The 21849-nt window shown below is 43.6% G+C and overlaps 1 protein-coding gene across 3 annotated transcripts in view; it reads left to right on the forward strand.

Annotated features, from left to right (window-relative positions):
• The window catches only part of Frmd4a (FERM domain containing 4A), a 434715-nt gene that overhangs the window by 337083 nt on the left and 75783 nt on the right, over positions 1 to 21849 (forward strand). For all 3 annotated transcript variants that reach the window (XM_055593785.1, XM_055593784.1, XM_055593786.1), the window contains exons 6-10: positions 548 to 604; positions 1738 to 1760; positions 15707 to 15790; positions 20085 to 20150; positions 20770 to 20827. In XM_055593785.1, the coding sequence (XP_055449760.1) occupies positions 548 to 604; positions 1738 to 1760; positions 15707 to 15790; positions 20085 to 20150; positions 20770 to 20827 (288 nt within the window). The remainder of the gene's footprint in view (positions 1 to 547; positions 605 to 1737; positions 1761 to 15706; positions 15791 to 20084; positions 20151 to 20769; positions 20828 to 21849) is intronic.

Genomic DNA, 21849 nt, shown 5'->3' on the forward strand with positions numbered 1-21849 from the left:
CACACACACACACACACACACACACACACACACACACACACACACACCCCTTCCTTCTGCATGCATATGGTACACAGACATACATGCAGGCAAAATGCCCACACATAAAATAAAAATAAAAAGATGAGCAGGTTTATAAAAGTCTGGACGTGATCCACTCCTTACTGTCTCATCCAGATTTGAAGAGGACACATAGGCATCTTTGAAAAGATCTTGGGGAATATTCAGGACCAAGCCACTCAGAGAAATTGTCTAAAGAACCAAAGACATTCTAAAAGCATCTGTGATTCCAGGGGAACTTCCGAAAAAGGCCAGGTTTCTTCCTGGGAGCTGCAGCAAGGAGTCTGTTTAAAAACCAACCTTACAAAAAGTGCAACGACACTTGCCTCAGAACTCCACACTTGGTGGACAGAGGCAGGCAGATCGTGAATTTGAGCTCAGCCTGGATGACACTGCAAGATTTTCATTTTAAAGTTTTTAATTAATTAATTATTCAAAACTAAGTCAATAAAACAAGAGACTCACTTTGATTTGTTTTTCTTTTCAGGAGCTTATTGATGTTGACAGTGAAGTGGTGTTTGAATTAGCTTCCTACATCTTACAGGTGAGTTGTTTCACACACACGAAAGGATGTTTCACACCTACGGTTTGACTGTCTTACTTTTTCTAGCCACAAGATGGAAGGAATGCTGAGGCCATGGCCATAATTAGAGAGTTGTTCTATCCTAAAGGTCTTCTCATATGACCTTGAGGGAGAGTTCTGGTTAACCTGCAATCAATTGGTCCTCCAAACCCCACTTTCTTTAAGTTTGGTACCCTCTCTTGCCATGAGAAAAACCAAATGCACACCCAAAAGTCTCCTACTGTCCACCAGGAAGGCAACGTGAAACCCTTTGGCCTGAAACGGACAGGCAGACATAATAGTATCATCTATAATGGTGGCATTATGAAGTTATTCTCCCCAGAAGTGTTGCTGTCCAAGATACTCTCCCAAACTCACTGACATCCACGTGGCCTCTGGCTCTCAATTCTTTGGTATAATTGGGAAACAGCTCACAATTCCAAAAGTGGCAGAAGAAGCGGGCTGCTCTAGCCTGGCACTGTGGCATGCACCTGTACGCCCAGCTGCTTTGGAGATTGGGCCAGGGGGCAGACTGCAGCTGTCTCAAGGAAGAGAAGGGAGGGCGAGCCGAGAGATAAAGGATGTATTAAAGGAGGGAAGGGGAAACTGAAGAGAAGGAGGGGTGAAAGAGAGTGAGAAGAGGGGCAAGGAAGAAAGAGAGGAATGATGTGTGTGTGTGTGTGTGTGTGTGTGTGTGTGTGTGTTATCCAGACACATGCTCGGTTTAGAAGTTTTAGACCTAATTTAGTTAGTCAAGGGCCTTGAAGTATAAACTTCTGTATAACTTTGTAAAGTTTATATTGTGTCTCTTACTCTGGTTGGCACATGTCTGTATTCTCCCTACTCTGACCCACCAGAAAGGAACTCACTACGCAACCAAGGTTAATTTCACACTCAGAATTCTCCTGCCTGAGCCTCCCAAGTACTGGAAATTACGGGAGTGTTCTGCCACACCTGGCCTAGCATTCTTCTTCATGGAATTCCAGAGAGAAGAGTGTTGCAGCAGAAGGAAGCTGGTCTTCTCTTTTTCAGCAGAGAAGTAGCCCTGATGATAGGACACAGTCTTAATTCTTAACAATAAATGTATGATTCACTCATTTTTTTTTCTTCCACAGGAAGCAAAAGGAGATTTCTCTAGGTGAGTCCTCAAAAGTTGTTCTCATATTGGCTTAAAAATATTTTTTGCTTGTTTATTATTTAATAAAACTACTTTGCATGTATCTTGTAGGAGGACAGTGTATTAATGAGTGAAATCCAGATGTCATACTGTCAACTGAACAGGCAGTCTGACAGGGCATTCATGGTGGAAGTGAGGGCAGTATTCTTAATAAGTGAACCTCCTTCGAGCTATTAAAAAGATGAGCTCAGAGCCCAGTGTCTCCAATGGCCACTGTTCACAGGCCTGGTGTGTTGGTCCTGAGTCTGTGGGGAGCTAGGAATCACTCCTGGGATGTAAATTTGGTTGCATACAACCTCACAGTTCTAACAAGTAGATACACATCTTTTTCCTTTTCAATTTAGTCACTGACTTCCAAGAGAAAAATCACTATCACGTGTTTCAGGGAAGTATTAACAGAATAGAAATACTGTTCCTATCTGCCTTCCATGGAAAGCTGCTATGTTGAGAAAAAAAGTAGACTTTCCTGAGGACAGCTTGAGTTGTCCTGTTGAGCTGCTGGCTTGGCTCTCGTCATTCATTCATTAAGCACTGCACACAGGGCAGCAGAAATGAAATTGTCCCCAGTCTCTCATAATCTTCAGAGATCCCTCATAGCAAGGGGATTTAGCTACCCCTCAATGGAATAATAATAATATGTATAATAATATGGAATATAATAATATGTATAGACAGACTTTTTTTCTCTAGGTATTCTGTTTAATCACCGTCTACCGGGGACAGCCCAGGATAGCCTATTCTTTAGGATCAAAATCTGTCTGTAAAAAGAAATGACTATATGGCCAAGAAAGCAAAACAACAAGTCATTCCAAGGGCTGAGGCTTATAACTCAGTGCTATAACACCTACTTAACACATAATGAGGCTAGTTGTATCCCAAACAGTGAAGAAAGAAAGAAAGAAAGAAAGAAAGAAAGAAAGAAAGAAAGAAAGAAAGAAAGAAAGAAAGAAAGAAAGGAGGGAGGGAGGGAGGGAGGGAAGGAAGGAAGGAAGGAGAGAAAAGAGAAGACAAGAGAAAAGAAAGGAAAAAGAAAAAGAAAAGAAAAGAAAAGAAACGAAACGAAACGGACACACTGTTCTGGCCCAAAATGATATAGAAAATTAGTATCAACATGAAATATACATCAAATCTGGAGAGACGGTTCAGGGGATAAAGCGTTTGCTGTGCCAGCATGAGGACTTGAGTTCAAAGCCCCAGCTGTGATTTAGAAAGCAACTGTGCATCTGTACCGCCAGTACTGGGGCAGAAAGAGGCAGAGACAGGCAGATCCCTGGGACTCACTAGTCAGTCAGTCAGCCAAACTGCTGAGTTCCAGGCCCCATGAGAGATGGGTTCAAAACAGAAATAAGGAAGGTGACTAAAGACCTGACGTGTCCTCTGGTCCCCAGACTCCCCTGCACAGAGGGTGTTCTTGCACACACACAAACACACATCTGCATGTTGTCATCTCTGGAGGCTTTTTACTCTATAAATGTACCCTAACCAGACCTGAGGTGTATAGTTTCAGTCAAATACCTCAGCTAAATGGAAAGAAATATTTTAAAGTCTAACAACGGTTGGCAAACATTTTCTGTAAAGGCCACCTATTGGCTTTCCCGTATGATCTTCACTGCACTTTTTCCACGTATTGAAGGAGAGTCATGTGGTAGGAGAACTTGTTCTGTTTCAATAAAACTTTATTTAGAGAAATGGACAGTTGATATTACATAAATCTTCATGTATCAAGAGTTTTTCTTCCTCTCCCTTCTTCTTTTTTCCTGTTTCTCCTTCCCTCTCTTCTCACTCACCTTCTTTATTTAAAAATGTAAGAACTACTTTTAGTTCACAGGCCATACAAAACAAGAGAGGATGTATAATTTGAGCCTGTGAGCTCGAGTTAGCTGATTCATTGGCCTAAATCGTAGTCCCTTTATCTCAGATCCACTGTTTTCTGTAACGAGAGCTCTATGACAGCTTTGCCTCGATCTCAAGTCTTTGGCAGGAAGCAGAGAGAGAAAGAGAGTGAGATTTTTCACTACATAATGGGTATGAGAGGCCTCAACTGGAGACCTTGAACCTGGCATATGGCCAGTGCCCATTTACTGAATTTGTTGAATGAAGCTTGTTCAGCTTGTAGAAACTACAGCTTGTAATCTGTTCTTTGCTCCTTTCTTCTGACCTGAGTTTGAGATTAGATCTGAGGGTTTCAAAAATGTTGAGCCCACCTACAAAAAGACTTCTGCAGTTCTGTGAAAACTGGTTGAAAGTCCACAAATTTAGTGGGGTCCAATGTCTAGTCTACTAACCCTGAAGAGACTTTTCCATTGGCCAGCTCGGAACCCTGCTGCAAATAGTATTTCTTTTTGAGAGCACCCTGACAGGCTGGAATGTGGACTGGAAACAACCTCATCTGTCCCCACAGATCACAGGAATGCGGCCACACAGACCAACCTCCAGGGAGGAGGAAGAGCAGGGCTTGGCCTGCCAATCCTTCATGGCCCCCTCGTGGGCTCCAGCATGCCAGCGTGTTAGCTGAAAGCAGATATGCAAAGGGTGTGTCATTGGTCAGAACTGTTTAGCAGCTTTTTGTAGCTGCAGCTGTCTAGAGAGAGAAGTGGCTGTCGGGAGAAGAGAAGGTCAGTCAGTTCATGCGAGGTCAGTTTGTCTCATCCCATAACTTCACCCCACAGAGTGCCGAGGGGAGCTGTGATGTGCAAGCCCCTGAGAGCACACCGCTTTCTGAAAGGGGCTCAAGATCAATAACACTTCAGAATTCTCAGGGCCACTGTGCAAACCTGAGGACTATAGTTCAGCATATAAAAAGCTGGGTATAGCTTGTGTGTAGCTGCAGCACTGTGAGTAGGTATGGAGACAAAGACAGAAGGATTCTCCCAGTGCACATTGGCCAGACAGCTTGATAGAACAGAGCTGCAGGCTCAGTAAGAGACTCTAAGTGTAGAGCAATCGGGGAAGAACCCTGATGCCAACCTCCAATTCCCACACACCTGCGTGCACATGTGCTCATACCCACATACCACATCCATACACTACACACATGAAAAATAATAAATATTAAGAAAATTATTACCAAATAATTTTGGTAATAATTCTACTATTACCAAAGTAGAATCTGCTTGAATTGGGGAACATTTCTCCTCATCACCCCCCTCCATTTTCTCCCCGTCATCTTCCTCCTCCTCTTCCTCTTTCTCCTCCTTCTCTTCTCTTTTTTGGTTTTTCAAGACACGGTATTTCTATTCTCTATTTGTCCTGGAATTCACTCTGTAGACCAGGCTGGCCTCTAACTCACATAAATACATGTGTGTCTGCCTCCCAAGTGCTGAAATTAGAGGTGTGTACCACTACTGCCAAATCTGAGGTTTCATTTCTTATGTGTGCCTCTTGCAAGCCACTTCTAGGAAGGTTCTCTAAAAGCAGGAATTGACCATAGTTGGTTTGTTGGCTGAATATCAGGCATTTTTGATTTGCCATTTTTATTATTTTAATTTTGTAGAAACTAGAGTTTGACATTACTCATTAACACATGGTTCTTTTAATTTGTAAACATTAAAATAGTGAAATGAATAGTTTTAATTTGTAAACATTACCTGTCATAAATATGCTCTCCTTAATAACATCAATAAAAATCAGCTTAGAAATACAGACATTTGGAGAAGGCTTTTATATGTTTAACACAGGATCTAAGGCTCACTTCCAAGGATACATAGAGTCTAGGTGATCAATAGCCTTTTCAATTAATGGCCTCACACAAAAATCAAAGTAACTCTGGGCCTGGAGAAATGGCTCAGTGGTTAAAAATACTGGCTTCTCTTCCAGGGGACCTGAGTTCAAGTCCCACCATCCACCTGACAACGCACAACCATTTACAACTCCAGTTCCAGAGGATTAGACACCCTCTTCTGACATCCAAGGCCACTGCATTAATGCAGTGTACAAACATGCAAGCCAAACACCAACGCATATTAAAATAAAGTTTAAAAATTTAAGTCAAAGTAATTCTTTCACAGCCTGAGGTGAGGGGTCTTTGATCCAATCCTTCCTAAAAGCCTCTCTTGCCCCAGGCCCTGCATCTCTACCCTCAGCAGTTTGCCAGGTGTGATCTGATTAGGTGGAGTGAGCATTAAAAACCAACAAACCATAGGAGCATCTTTGTTGAGGCACAGGAGAAGGAAGGTTATCTCTGCAATTGAGAGAGGCGGAAGTGCTGACATAGCATGCACTAAAAAAGACGGACATGAAGACGGTCCTGGGGAAGAGCCACTCTGCTGTGGCACTCAGGGCTCTTTTGGCTCTTCTCTGGGCCTCTGTTTACTCCACACATCCCAGGAGGTTTTCTTGCCTGTTTCCTCTTCCAGTCAGGAGAAATGCTCACATCCTCTTCTTGTAGTTTTTGGAAACAGGGTCTCTCTACATAGCTCTGGCTATCCTAAAACTCACTATATAGACCAGGCGACCCTTGAACTCCCAGAGATGAGCCTGCCTTTACCTCTTGAGCACTGGGACTAAAGGTGTGTGCTACCACAGCCAGCATTCTTACTGAGTTCGACAATAAAATACTGGGTTAGCAGTGCTGAAAGCCAATGGCTGAGGTATAGACAGTTAACTAAATAGTGCCTGTGATAGTGAGAACTGTGTACCGTGCATGCTGATATTCGGTCACAAGGTGGACACATTTGTATGCTATCAGAAAGGGGTAGGAAATAGTCTTATCTAGAAATAATGTTTTCTCACTTGTATTATTTTCCGTAGCACAGCACAAGTAATCTCGTTTCGTTTCCTAATGTGTGTTCATGTTTAAAAACAAATCGTATGTGTCACCACTCAGGAAGTGAGCAGAGTTGGCATTTCTGTTTGAAAACAGTTAAACAGCCTCCGAGCTATCAATCAAGGCAGCTATAGGTGGAGTGCATCCAATACAGAATAAAGCAACGTTCTCATGTAATCACTAGGGATCCAGATTAGTCGGCCAGCAGATAGTGCCTGTTCTGTACACAAGCTTTATTCATTACAGTGTCCATTACGGTTTCCTGAATGCTCACCCCTTTTTGTGTGTGTGGAGTATCTGTAGATATGTGCAAAGGCGCACGTGTGTACATGTGCCTATGGAGACCGGAGGCCTACATATCAAACACCTTCTGATATCACTCTCCGCCTTCTTTTCTGAGACAGTCTCTCACTGAATCTAGACCTCTCTGATTAGTTGGAGTGGCTGGCCATTGAATCCCCGTGATCCTCCTGTTTCCTCTTCCCAGCTGGCGTCACAGACACTAACTACCATGCATGGCTTTTTACATGGGTGGTTGGGGATCTGAATTCAGGTCCCATCCTTATATAGCAAGTAGTTTAATCACTGAGTCCACTCCCAAGTCCCTCTCAGGATGTTTTTATTTAACACCTTTTAAAACCCCTTGAGTGCTGTGGAAATGTCATATCTATTTATCCATTTCTTGCTAAAGTCATTGCAAACAAACAAACAACAACAACAAAACACCTGTTAAATCAAACCATAGGAAACCCAAACTTTCAAGCGATACTCTAATTTGACTTAACAGAGGACATCACAGCACTGCACTAAACAAGCTACTAGGGACAATGACTTGAGGCTGTTTTTGTTTTGGGGACATTTTATCATATGGGAAAGTTGTTTTAAAACCCCCACTGACCCTTCTCTTTTCACTAATCTTGAAAATCACCTCATCATCAGCATCAATTAGCTCTTTGGAACTTTCTGGATGCATGATACAAACTTTTTAGAAAATAATTATTTTACACTGGTCATGAAGCTCGTGCCTGTTACGTCAGCACCAGGTAAGGCTGATGCTGAAGGACCACCCTAGAGTGAAGATGTGCCTGCACTACACAATGCCGCAGGCCAGCCTGGGCTATAGGGTGTACTACTCTGTCTCAGAACTAACCTGGGATATTAATTTATAACATAAGCTCCATTAATCATTGCTGTCCAAACCCACAGCACCTCTGACATAAAGAACCATCAGTACAATACAGGCAAAGGGACACATGACTCATGAAAGAGGCTATAAGGCTATGAAGCATTCTTTTCCTCTCTAGTCTCAATTCCGTCTTAGGTTTCTGTTTTTTAATTTTTTTTCATGGTATATAAATGACTAAAATATAATTGATAGTGAAATTGAAAAACATGAAGCTAAGTGTCACCACTTTGGAATGTCCATTAGAACCATATAGAACGCAGTGTGCTGAGAGGCAGCCAGTCTGCCAAGTGTTTGAGTGGCTTCCTTAAACTAGCCACTAAAATGAAAATGTTTTCATTTGTGCTCTGATTAGAGTAAAGTGATTTTATTTGGGAGGGGCAGGCTGGGGAGAGTCATCTGGGACAAGTAACGACATCTGTTGCAAAGAATTTTTGGAAACACGCTTTATTGAAATGGAATTGCTGCAGCTCTGATGCCCTGGGCTGTCTACTGGGACCTGGAAACACCTTTGTGACAGAAGACTAGAGGTGCTGGTGCTAATCACTGCGGCAAGTCCTGGCAGCACAAGCTGTGTTAGGACGAGTAAGCTGACTGAAAAAGACTCTGAAGCACAGTGTGTCTGTCTGGGTGGCTTGCCCGTTTAGCAAATGCCACCACGACACTTCAGAGGTAGGAAACGATAAGAAGCAGCAAGAGGCTCAGCATTCCAGAAAAACACAGCCCAGCAAGGAAAAGATTGACTGTCTGGAAGTTAGCTTCTATGACACTGTTACTAGTTTTTATGATACTGCGACCAAAATAACAGACAGAAACAACTGAAGATTCATTTGAACTCACAGTTTCAGAGGATTTAATCCATGGTTGTTCGGCCTCGTGTACTGGTACAGAACATCTTGGTAGTGGGAGGAAGTATCCACAACATGGCTTAGAGGAAGCAGAACACGAGACAGAAAGTGGCCTGGGATCATTTATCTGCTAGAATCCTCCTCCAGTAGACAACCTACTTTCTTCAGCTAGACCCCACTTAACAGAGTTTCCAGACAGCCAAAACAGCACCCCCAGCTAGGGACTGAGCATTAAAACATGGGAGACACTTCAGATTAAAGCCATAATATCCTCTGTACACAAATAAATGCTCACCTGTATGAAAGAATCTGAGCTTATGGGGGTGGGGGCTGGCTAGTGGTTGGGAAGAGATATTACCATGTTCGTGAGATAGCGTCTGTAGGGTTCTCCTTGTATATCTTTCCAAAAAGAAAATCCTGCTTTTAGAAACAGCAATGTATTGTTCAACCAGTAGAGACAAATAGCAGCCCTTCATTAACACAAGAGGTTGATTTTCAAAAGAGGAGTTGCTGTGTTTATTTACGCTGAAACATTCCCATTGACTTCCAGAAGCCACATGTTCTTAGGTCCCTGGGAGAGTAATTAAACACATAAAGCATAATGACCTTTTAATATTTTATCTTCTATAAACCATGGGATTATAAGGTCACTAGTCTAGAGAGAGAGAAACTTTGATGAACAAAAAGCAGTGTTCTCTTGTTTGTTTGTTTGTTTTCTTTCTTTCTACTTTTGAAATCTGGTCTGCCCCCTTTGAAGGTATATTAGCAGTTAATGTAAACTAAAATGGGCTTACCAATCTCTGAAAATTCTAGGCTTTGAGGTTTTTATAGTCAAGCTAGAACATGCAAGTCATGGGCAAGAAATTAGAAGTTCCTGGAAAAGGAAGATCTCATTTTCTTGTTAAAAAAAAAAAAAAAAGTCTTTAAAACATGGTATATGCCTTCATAGCCAATGACTAACTTTCAAAAGATGACAAAATTATCCTGTTGTCCGGCCAAGAGGATTAGTGTTGATTAACTTTAAAACAACACTGTTGTGTTAGCTACTCTTTCATTGTTTTGATAAAATACTATGACCAAAATCAACTTAAAAATGAGTAGCTTATTTGACTTATGGTTCCAGAGTGATAGAGTTCATCATGGCAGGAAGCTGACTGTTCACATATTCATCTACACAGGGAAGCAGAAAAGGAGAACAGGAAGTGTATCAAAAGTAGAAACCGTTAAAGCCTATCCCCAGTTAACCTACTCCAGCAAGAGTATACCTCCTAAAAGATTTATACCTCCCCAAAACAGTGCCATCCACTGGGGGCCAATTATCCAACAAAATGAGCCTTGAGACATTTTTCAAACCACCACATCTACAAATCAAAGTTTGTAGATTGCTAAAGCCATAGCTTTTCATTTACACAAATGATTCACATCTAACTAACACAAGTTCCATTATCATAAGCCTTTATTATACTTTTTGATTATTTGGTGTATATTTTCATACAAGTGGATATTTGGGAAAAGGGTAGGGAAAGTTGTTATAGGGTCTTATATTCTGTAACCCAGGCTAGACTGAAACTTAGGATTCTCCTGTCTCAGCCTCCCAAATGCCAGTATCACGAACAGGCACTGTCACACCTGATTGCCACAATTGCTGAATTGCCATAAAAGAGAAAATAGCTGTCACTCTCCCCTAGTAAGAGAAATGGATTTGTTAAGACTTTTTAGGTAAGAAGTGGGAAAGAAAATACAAACCATGGACATTTATGTCAGGAATGGTTCACATTTAGGAAACAGCTTTCATAACCCAGCCAGTTCTGCCGCATTTAAATGTGTCAGTTCCCTTAGTGGCAAGTTCCCGAGAAAAGAAATATATCATCTGTTAAACTTGACGCACACCTCTCATCTCAATGAACTGAAATTAATATATTCTCATATATCTGCTGTTTCAAAAGAGAGAGGGTGTGTGTGTAGTTTTCCCATGATTTGAAAATGACCTGGAGAGCCATGAGTAATTGAGAAGCAGCAGGCCTCTGTCATGCCGGTAACAGCTTTCAAAGGGAACAGAATCTGAGAGCTTTAAGTGAAGCATTCACACACAAAAAAGTTATAAACGTTTCCAGAAAGCATTATTTTGTGCAGAGAAGTCCATTTGTGCTTTTGAGTGTGTGATTTACATTTCAAAGAGTAAAAACACATTGATTTATTTTTGCAAGCTGATATTGTTCAAATCCTATGGGAACTGTTCAGATATAATGTAAGGAGGGAACTTTGTGTTGTGACAGCTTTTTTCTTTTGTTAAATATGGATTTGCTCTTGGTATCACATTTTGAGTGAACTCTGAGGAGCACAGAGGTTCAGAGGTTTATGGTCATGACACTGTCAAATTTTTAAAGTTGAGATTTTCAAGTTAAAGGCTGACATAGCAGAGAAGTAATCAGTTATTTTCTCTCATACTGTTTGAGTGAAATTATTTGCCTGAAATCATAGGCTAAGAAAAGAAATCTTAACTTGGTTTGCATTTTATGCATTTACAACCAACTGAGAAGTTCACAAGAATTTCCTTGAAGCCTAGAAAAATTAAAAACTCTCAAAGGAATAAATACTCATATAGTTGAGTGATTAGCATCAGAAATGGAGGATAAATAATTCATGAGTGTATTGTAGCCCATAGTACATGTCAAAAATCCAGAGTCTCCTGGAGGAAAATAACCTCTGAGTCCCCAGATGTTTTCCTTGGTCTACAGATGTCAAATGCAATGACAAAAGTTTCACATATACGTGAATCTCATATGAAAGATCTCTGCAACACCTTCTAACCACCAGTTTCCCTGAGCCATTCTTCCACATCTGGGCAGAGCATGCAATGAGAAGGAAATGGATGTGTGCTGTCATCCTTTTCTTTCTTTCATTTATTATGACCTCAGGGGTACCTTGGCTCACCAACAGAAAACAAAGTGGCGTGGAGAAAGAAAGAAGAAAGGAATGAACAAAAATTGTTTCTTGTACACTTGTTGAAGATCAATAGTAATAAGTCTATAACTTCACTTCTCATCCACATGGAGTTTTCTAGGTATTGTACTAAAGAAGAAAGAAATGTGGACTGGCAATGAATATCTGAAATTTGAGGGTCCCAATGGTTCCAGATTCAGAATCGCTCAATTCAGAATTTCTCAGAACTCAGACAAGTGTTTAAATGGCTGGACCCTGGACCCTGGTAGGAATTAACTCCCTGACCAGGCAGGACTGGCATCATAGAAATCATTCTCCCTGGACAAAGACACAGATGCTGCCAGAAGTGGTGCTGTGTGTCTGTGATGCCAACCTTTGGGAGGTAGAGGCAAGAGGATCAAGAATTAGCTCAAGGTCAGGGACTGGAGAGATGTCTCAGCAGTTAAGAACAGTTGCTCTTGCAGGAGGACCCAGGTTCGGTTTCCAGGACCCACATGGCAGTCACAGATGGTTTTCTGTAACTCCAGTTCTAGGAGATACGATACCTTCTTTGTCCTCCACAGCCATGCACATGGTACACAGATATATATGTAAGCTAAGCATCTATACATATAAGATGAATATACATAATGTTTGTAAATTCAAGATGAACCTTGGCAACATAGGGAGTTGGAAGCCAGCCTAAGCTACATGAAACTGAACCCTGTCCGGGTGGGTTGGGATAGAATGAGGAGGAGGAAGAAAAAGGCAGATGTTGGAAAGGAAGGAAAGGGAGAAAGAAGAAGGAAGATAAATGTTTCTGCTGGATGGAAGGGATAATAAAACATACCCTTGAGTTGAAAAATGGGCTTGCCACCAAACAGGGTAAGAAGGATTTGTTTTCTGGAGCCTTGTAGGTTTTGGAAATGTGTGCAAAGATTTGTACATTTCTACTTGACTAACATTCTCTTCCTAGAGAACCACAGCTTCATGATATGCCCATCAAATATGGAGGATTTAGCTCGGTGCTAGCATAACATTCTAATCACCCCATTTATAAATTTCTTACTCTCTTATGCTGCGCTGGTTTTGTTTCTGAAACAATAGTTTCAACAAGCGCTCCTCCGCATGAAGCATACTCCAGAGAACCCATGCTTCTTCCCCAATGTATGGACATCTCACTTGACCCAAGGGGAATTTTCTGATAATGTTCTTTCCTAGATTTAAATATATATTATTTATACTGTGTGTGCACATGAGTACAGCATCTGTGAAGGCCAGAAAAGGACTATGAACCGCTTTGTGGTGTATTTTAAGCTAGTGTATGTCGGGCCTACCAAACTCTGGGGAAATGCCCACAGTGGCAGTCCCTGGACAAGAAAGCTGGGAACTTTCAGTACCTGTTTTAGGCTATAGCTTTGAAGAGTCCTAAGGTGGAGCAGCCACCTGTCTCATTGAGGTGACTTCCTCTCACCCGAGTTCTAACGAGGCCCATCCTTCTTAGCTGCCAGGGTCAGAGGCACAGTCAGGCTATAGAACATTAGGATGGCTCTCTGACTTCCACCTGCAGGTGCTGGCTGGACTGACAGGGCTGGACACCTTTAAGTGACTGCAGGTGTTTATAAACAGCAAAAAGGCAAACAGAACATGTCTATATCCCCATCCTCTCGGGAGACCTGGGAGTCATGGATCTCTTCCAGAGTATAATGGATTTGGACAGGCTTCATGCCCTGGTGGCTTTTCATATACTTTTCTGTGTAACCTTGCCCTGGGGGAGAACAAGAGAATCCATGGCAAGCCTCAGCAAGGAAGTAAAGCCTGTGGCTGTCATCAGGGATGCTTGTTTGCCAACAAACCTGTGGTTGGTAGGTAAAACGATCTTTGTGTTTTTTGATTCCTTCCCCAAATACATTTTAGATGTGATGGGAGGAAGGCACCTGGACTCAGGTTTCAGCTCCACAAAGATATATCTCACAGTTCCAACAAATGAAACCTGACCCAGCAAGAGTGCCTTTGGATATTTTAAGGAATCACCCTTGGCACTGATGAGCCACTGAGTCAAATTTCCATGTTCAGGTAAATTCATAGTTAAGTGGACAGAAAAAACCCTCTGTCCACCACTGCAGAGTCTCAAGTATTTAGCCAACTCAATGTTGGCTCCAATCATGCCTCCCTGGCATGCAATTCTCAGACATAGTTGATAACCTCATTTTCTGAAACACCAGGGGCTGCCCTCTTTGAACAGCTCCAGTGGCTTTGCCATTGTCTCCTGGAACACTTTGGACCCTACCTATGTATCACTGAAGGTCGTCTGCCTTCAGACTTGCTTTTCATCCCCCTTCACAGCACCCCTGCTGTTTTCACAGCAGACCTGAAAAAGGCATTATTTCCTCAGAACCTTCATACTGCTTGTTGAAGTTAACACGGTCAGACACTGGTCCCCACTGTCAGTTATCTCTGAATGAGCATCTCTCGTTTCCTCAGCTACCTATGAACACATTTCGGGTGAGGACCGCATCCTATCTCATCTCTCTCTTCCCTGGTACTTTATAACTGTATGGGCTCTAGCTTATGGCCAGGAGATAACAAGCCCTTTCCATGCTGCCAAGACTGCAATGGCCCAAGCCCTTGGATACATCTAGTCAACCAATTCAAAGTTGAGAATTCCCTTCTGACTGGCTGCTTCAAGTTGAATAGATGAACATTCCTGTCCCTGCTGCTTGGTACATGTGGAAAGTGACAGCAGCTCGAATGCTCCTGAACAGCCATGATTCCTAGATGCCACGGAAATGAACTTGGATTACTGGCATGGCTTTCCCCAGTTGCTTTTATTGATGGAGCTGCTAATGCCATTGCTGTTGGCATTGTTTTCCATGCAGGATATAAACAACTTTTGATCCGTAAGTTGACAGCGTAGGTTTAAGGTGATTTCTTTCCAGTCAACCCAAGAGCTTTTCATGTTTCTGTGGCCTTCCCATCCCTTTCCTCCTCCTTCCTTTTTCCTTCTTTCCAATGGATCTCCTATCCATTGCTTTTATGTGGTATGGTCCAGGTTCCTGGTGGCCAATGTTTACCCAGCTTTATATGAACAACACAAAAAGCTGCCAATATCCCAGGATTAGTGCCATGGATCTAATACAAGTCTCCACAAGATGAACTCTGGCAAGCCCAGCTGATGAGCCTGAGGCTTTGGAATGGGTCCATTTCAGAAGACACTATTTAGATACCAGAACCACATCCAAGTGTATACTGTCGATGGCTCTAGAAACTGAGTGTGACTATAAACAGCAGGGACCCCTAGAGTAAAGGGCTGCAGAACTTCTGAATGACTGAAGAGAGGTGTGTATAACCTGAATATTAGTTACGTAGCCATAAGAATAGCTCAACACTGAAGAGTAAACTCACTTAGAACGTTAACAGATTTGCTGGCAACTTTATTTCTATAACTCGAATGAATATGAACCTTGAGAATGCCTGGGACGCTAGAGGGAAGTTAAGCATCTGAAGAAGGCTGGTTGAACCAAGAGACTTTAAACTATCTTCCAACCCTGAGCGTGTGTTTTTATGGGGTCTGACACTCTGATACAGGACCAGCTGTATCAGTCCTCCTGATAGTACCTCCTGATAGTATCAGGATAGTCCTCCTGATAATCCACTTCCCACTTGCTAAGTAATCTCCAGGCTTATTCAAAGGAAGGGCTGTTTACGTATCACACTGATGAAACCGTTTTCACATGGGGTGAATCTAAGCCAAGACTATCATGAGCACTGTGTATCAAGGGAGGCATGTGGTGCTCCAGGGGTGAGCAGAGATTCTACCCTTCTTGAGTCTGTGAGCCCATCTGTGGGGCCCTGAAAGCTTCTCCTGGGCCCACCCCAGGGGATCCTTTTCTTTCCACATTGAAGCCCAGGGCTTCTCAGAACCCAGCATGCAGAGGTGTCTCTGTGAGAGCAGAGGTGATGAGACTGTCCACGTGTGTATCCCTGGCTCTGCATGAGAAAAAGAGGCCCCTCAGTTCTGTGTGTCCTGTGTTCTTTTCCCATTGTATCACGTAGACAGAAACACCTTCCTTCTGTCACCACCGTTGTAAGTGAGCAGGTGTCGGAGCTCTCTGTCAGTCAGGTCGTATGAAGCAGGGTGGTCATGTTCTCAGACTGTGATGTGTTGCTTCTTGACTTTGTCTTTCAGCAATGAGGTGGTGAGAAGCGACCTGAAAAAACTGCCAGCCCTTCCCACCCAAGCCCTGAAGGAACACCCCTCCCTGGCCTACTGGTAAGACCCTATCGCAGAATCTTCTCAGGATCAAGTCTCCCCTTCTTCAAGGATTACACAGGGTTCAGCTCCACGAGCCTCCTCCCCTCCCCGCTGTGTCAGAGGTAGTGGTGTATACCTATAATACCAGAATTAGGGGAGGCTGTGGCAGGACTGCAAATTCCAGGCCAGAATATGGTACACAGCAAGTTCCAGGACAGCCTGGGCTACAGAGTGAAACCTGTCTCCAAAAAAAAAAAAAAGTCTTTCTTGTGCTTGTCCAGTTCATGAGTTCTGCTGCTGTATCATTTCTTTGGCAACAGAAGCAGGCTTTTTCCTCTCTCCCAGGTGTTTCCTAGTAAATTATAACACCAAGCACCTATAAATGCATTCTAAGTTGTTTTGTTTTCTGAGACATGGTTTCTCTGTGTAGCCTTAGCTATCCTGGACTCACTTTATAGACCAGCCTGGCCTTGAACTCAGAGAGATCCACCTGCCTCTCCTTCCCTGAGTGCTGAGATTACAGGCGTGTCTCACCGAGTCTGGCTTGCATTCTAAAATATTTAGACTAGTATTCCACCCTGTCTAGACACTTCCAACAGTAAATAAACTATGTATTCAGTTATTTAAGTAGACTTAAGGATGCCTTCAGATGGGGTGGGTCAGATCACGATGCAGAGCTCTTTAGCACTCTTCTCTGAGAAGCCCATGGAGAGCTGGACCTGTGAGCTCCGACCAGTAGATTTCCACTCCTCACTTCACCTCTGACCTGCTGTTAGCATTCTTCATTTGTTAATGTAGCTATAAATAAAGAGCAGGACTACAAATTCAAAACCAGTCTGAGTGATATCAGTGAGTTGAAGGCCAGCCTGGGCTACATAGTGAGAGATTGTCTCAGTAAAAAGATGATGATGAGCCAGGCAGCTGTGGGACATGCCTTTAATTCCAGCACTTGGGAGGCGGAGGCAGGTGGCTCTCTGAGTTCGGGGTCAGCCTGATATACAGAGTGAGTTCCAGAATAGCCAAGGCTACACAGAGAAACCCTCTCTCAAAAATCCAAAAAAAAAAAAAAAAAAAGATGATGATGATAACTTGAGAGGCCAATTGTTCTCACATGCAGGGATGAGTACACTTGGCTGCTGTAATGACGGCAGATGTCTGGAGTCAGAATTGCCTTCGACCTAATTCATCCCTCAATTGTGCCTTTTTGTCTAACGCTGTTAAACCAACCCCAATGCCAACTTCAGGGTTCCCCGTCTCTCCCCCCTCCCATTCTGGATCATTCTTGCATGTCTCCACCAGCAACTCTGTGCTCATGTTATTACCAATACAGAAAGCCTTCCTTCTGGCTCTGCTTTCTGCCTTTTGTCAACGTGAACATCTCTACCTGAACGATTTGCCCACAGCCATCTTACCAGTATATCCTTTAGCCATGTGACCAGGCCAGCCCCTTCCTAAGGCCTCACCCAGACCAATGAGTGTACATTCAGCTGTCTAATGCACTGGGAGAGTGGCAGGGCAGGGAAGCCAGATACCTTCAGTCACACCCAGCTGTGAACGAGTCCATAGCATGGACCAATCTGATGCCAAAAGAATCCATGGCCCTTTCACTTTGTCCCCACCTTGTTACCTTGTACTCAGCTGCTTGTGGCTGCCTCTGCTTTCTCAACCTACTTACATGAATTTCTAAAAAGCAAAGACTGGAGCAGAGGGAAGATGTCATGTGTATAGATACAGAATAAAAGGAAAAAGCTAGTACACGAAGCTTCTCTGTGCTTCCCCCACATCACCACTCATTGTCAAAGTCGACCATGACCCCTTGGTTGGCAGACACCTTTCCCTTCTCCATGCCACACAGTCTCAGCGGCCCTGCTCGTTCCTGAACTAAGGATGTAGATTACTCGTTCTTCCTGGCTTTTCATTCCCACTGGCATCCAGACATACAGTGAGCTTCCTTTGTGCCAAGACTGGTCACTGGGAGCCCTTTCAAGTGACATTCTGGGAAAGTCATGGGTTTCATCACAGTATCAGACAGGTCTGTGAATAGTGGGGTTATAAATATCAATCTGGCCTCTCTCTCCATCTGCACCATGGGATTGAGCACACCAAGCTACTTCGGACTGTAATTAGAAGAGAAAATAAGCCACACTGTGTAACTGGAAGGCAGTACAAGGTCCACATGCATGCTGAGTCATTTTGCCATTCTCCTTTCGGTTTTTTTCCCTTAAGTATGGACTTCATGCTCTGTGATGGCTTCCCTATCAAAGAGGCATCTTTACAGGTTACAGGGACACTCCCAAGACCACAGAATGAGGGTGTTAGGACCTGCCTGAATTCTCCATAGTGAGCCCGGTTACAGATTGCCAGGCACCCCAGTCACCTCGACAGTATAGATAAAGACTGAACCCTTGGATCTGCAGGCTGACAACTCCTGCAAGACAGGAAACCCTAGCACCAGCACCGACACTACTGCCCCTCCTGCCACGCATGTGTTTCCGTATCTCCTTGTTTGCAGAGTGGTAATGTAACTTCCCAGCAAGACCTAGCCAGTGTGAAGGTGCCGTTCTGTCCTGCTAATGTGCATGACATCATGCCCTGTGGACAGTGCTTTGGGGTTCAATTTTCTATAACTTGAGCATTTCTCCTTGTTATTCTGTCCAATCCTTAAAAGGATCTGAGGTGTTATAGTCATGGTCTGCAGAGCTAGGGGTACCCATCCCTTCCGTAGGTTCCAGAGACAGGTGGGACAGAATGGAGTGGAGTTGGGACAGGCTAGATGAGACCCCAGCTGGCACTGAGTATGTCACCACATGACAGGCCTCTTTTGGCTTAATGTGGAGGAAGAAGTGGGGAAGGCGGAGGCGAGAGGAGGTCACCGCTGTGGCTTTCCAGATGGCTTCAGATAGCAGGCAGCTGGACAAGGCTGGGGGCGGAGGCAGTTCTTGCAGCTGTCAGGCCCTGTGAGACCTTGCGGTCAGGCCAGTGGAACAGCTGCCTGTCCGTGTTTGGGACTTAATGTTGTTGAAGTTTCTCAGTTCTTGCTTACGTTCACAGCATCCTACTGACTTTCAGTCTCCCACCCCCACCTCAGGGATGCTCTCTCCCAGAGCTAGGAAAGAAATAGGCTTGAGTACCCATTGGTTGGCTTGACCACGAATTGGGAAGTTGACCTCATCAAATCACAGTTATATGGGTAGAAAGCATGCCATCATAGGTCATGAACTTATAAAATGGGGACCCCAATGGAGAACCTAGGTAAGGAAAACAGAAAAAAAATAAGAGAATGCTCCACCTAAATTCTGGGATAAGGAATTAATAATGGATGCCCAAGATCAGCTAATGAAGTCTTGGGATATACTCCCTTTCATGGAGCGCTTTTAGAAAATTGAAGGGGTCCCCTTGCTGGTGGTTGAAGAAACGACAAGCAATTCAGTGGGAATCAAAGTCAAAGCTATAGGAAAGAGTATGGAGGATGAGGCTTTTAGGGTTGTCCCGAGTAGGTGAGACACACGGCCTTTTGCTGACAGCTGTCCCCCTTTCTTTCCACGGACTGGCTCTGTGAGCCCTGAAGCTGTAGTGGGAGCTGCCATTGCTCCCACCTATCTTGGCATCCATCACTTCCCCGTGAAGGTTGTACTATTACCCAAACCACACTCTATTCTGTCAAAGCAAATTCTGGCTAGCCACTGTCACCGAGAAGCCGTCTAATCTCCTGTTAGTTTTAGATGTAAAACCTCAAAAGACAAATAAGCTGCAACTTCACTCAATTGGCTAGTATGTTGTTTTCCCAGTGTGTCCCTGGGAATTTTATTAACCAGACCCAAATTCAGGAATTTTCTCTCCTCCTTGGAAGGTCTGAGTCCTTGACTATTCTGAAAAGCTTGGCCCTGGAGCACTGGATAGGATCAACATTACCACACTGCCCCAGACCCTGTGCAAAAAGGGCCTGTAAGCTAAGCAAACTTAACAGCAGTCTCCTCAGTGACCGGTGCCAACCGCTTCTTCATCTTATCTTATCCCATGGTATCTTGCAAAGAACAGCCCCCCAAACCTGCATGCTAATCTTATCCAGCGGAGGAGCAGTCTGAGTTAAAGATAACATGAGTCCTCTGAGGAGAAAGCAGGTTTTTCTGTCCCCACCAAGTCTTTTAGACTTCACTTGAGCAGCATTGTGAAACATCATTCCAGGACACAATTACTTTCCAGCTGCTGTTTCCTCAGAGGTTCTCAGGAGGGTGGAAGTTGAAAAGTCTTAGTGCTCAGGGGGCAGGATGCTCTCAGCCTCTAATGTCAGAACGCTTTCCTCTGATTCTAGTGAAGACAGAGTCATTGAGTACTACAAGAAGCTGAATGGCCAGACGAGAGGACAAGCAATTGTGAAGTAAGTGGCCCTTCTGATTGCTCACTAAGATTGTGTTTGGGGGCTGGGGAGACAGCTTAGCCAGGAAAGTGCTTGTTCTGTAAGCAGAAGGACCCCGTTCAGATCTCCAGAACCCACATAAGTACCAAGCATGGCAATGTGCATAATATAATGGCACCATGTAACACCAGCCCTAGGAAGGCAGAGATAAGCAGGTCCCCAATAGCCAGCCAGCCTGGCCAAATCAGTGAGCTCCACACCACTGAGACCCAGTTTCAAAAAAAAATCATGTGGAGAGTAATAGAGAAAGACATCCCACATCAGCTTACACATACCTGCACTTGTATATACAGGTGTACAAACACAAGCATACACACACATAGACATACATACATACATACATACATACATACATACATACAACATACATACAACATACACACAAGACTATGCATGTTAACAGGCCACCCTATCAAGGTTTTTTATTTCTACTTGGAAAGGTATGTAGGAAGAGGGCTGTATCTGCTCATTTCCAAGTTAATGTCCACTCTAGAGCCTCATCACACAGCACAGGAGCATCTGTGTGGAGGGGTTCTGCTTCCTGACTGACGCGTGCTGTTTGTGTGCGTTGCCTTCACAGCTACATGAGCATCGTGGAGTCGCTCCCCACCTACGGCGTTCACTACTATGCCGTGAAGGTAAGTCACGGTAGACTTTGCTGAAGTCCACCCACCCTGCCCTGAGAAAGCAAGCAAGCAAGCAGAAAATTCTCTTTTTTTTAACCTGAAGATTTTGAGGGGAATAGGAGTTGATGGAAGTTGGCTTGGTCAGAAAGATTGCTTGCCAGGGGAAATTGAGCAACTGAATTTTATTCCCAAGGTACTAACACTTGATAGAGTAACTCTCCAATATTCTTTTTTTTTTCTTTTGTGAAGTAATGCAATAAATCTCTACTTCCTTTCAGTCTCAGAGGAATCCTGGGAAATCAGGGCTTCAGGGCCTCTCACTAGAAATGCTTCATCAAATCCAAGGAACTAGAGAGACCAAAAACTTGCGGGAAATGTTGTGTTTCTCTTGGGAGCCTGATGCCACATAGCTTTCCAAGGAGGAGAACTGGGACCCCTGACTGAGTCCAAGACTGTGTTCCTGGATGTGGCAATGTCAACTCCAATGTGACATCAACTTCCTTCTAAATCTCACTTAGTTCCAGCCACCCTGTGCCACACTGAGATCTCCTTCTGACACAGTAGACAAAGATGCCTGCCTTTCCCAAACCTAAAGCACAGTGTCAAGGGCAGGTGATCTGGCCTCTGGGAACATACTCTGTTTTAGAGGAGGAAGGTGAACCACCCAGAACAGCAGCCCCTAAGGAATGCAGCCACTGACCTCAGAGTAAAGTACAAATGTTCATAACATGCCAGGGTTCAGCACCCTGACCTCACAAGGTCACTGGGTTTCCTCTTGTTTTATTGACCAAAATCAGTGCCATACACAGGCACCTCCCAGGGACAGCAACAGGGGATCAGTATAATGATCTGACCTACTTGTACCTATCTGTCTGTCTGTCTATCTATCTATCTATCTATCTATCTATCTATCTATCTATCTTTTATCTTCCTAGCCATGCACAGGGTCCTCAAAGTAATCCTCAGAGCTGTAAATAAAAAAATAAGTAGATAGATAGATAGATAGATAGATAGATAGATAGATAGATAGATAG

Source organism: Psammomys obesus, unplaced genomic scaffold (genome assembly GCF_907164565.1).
Source record: "Psammomys obesus unplaced genomic scaffold, mPsaObe1.curated_primary_1811, whole genome shotgun sequence".
In the NCBI taxonomy this organism is placed as follows: domain Eukaryota; kingdom Metazoa; phylum Chordata; class Mammalia; order Rodentia; family Muridae; genus Psammomys; species Psammomys obesus.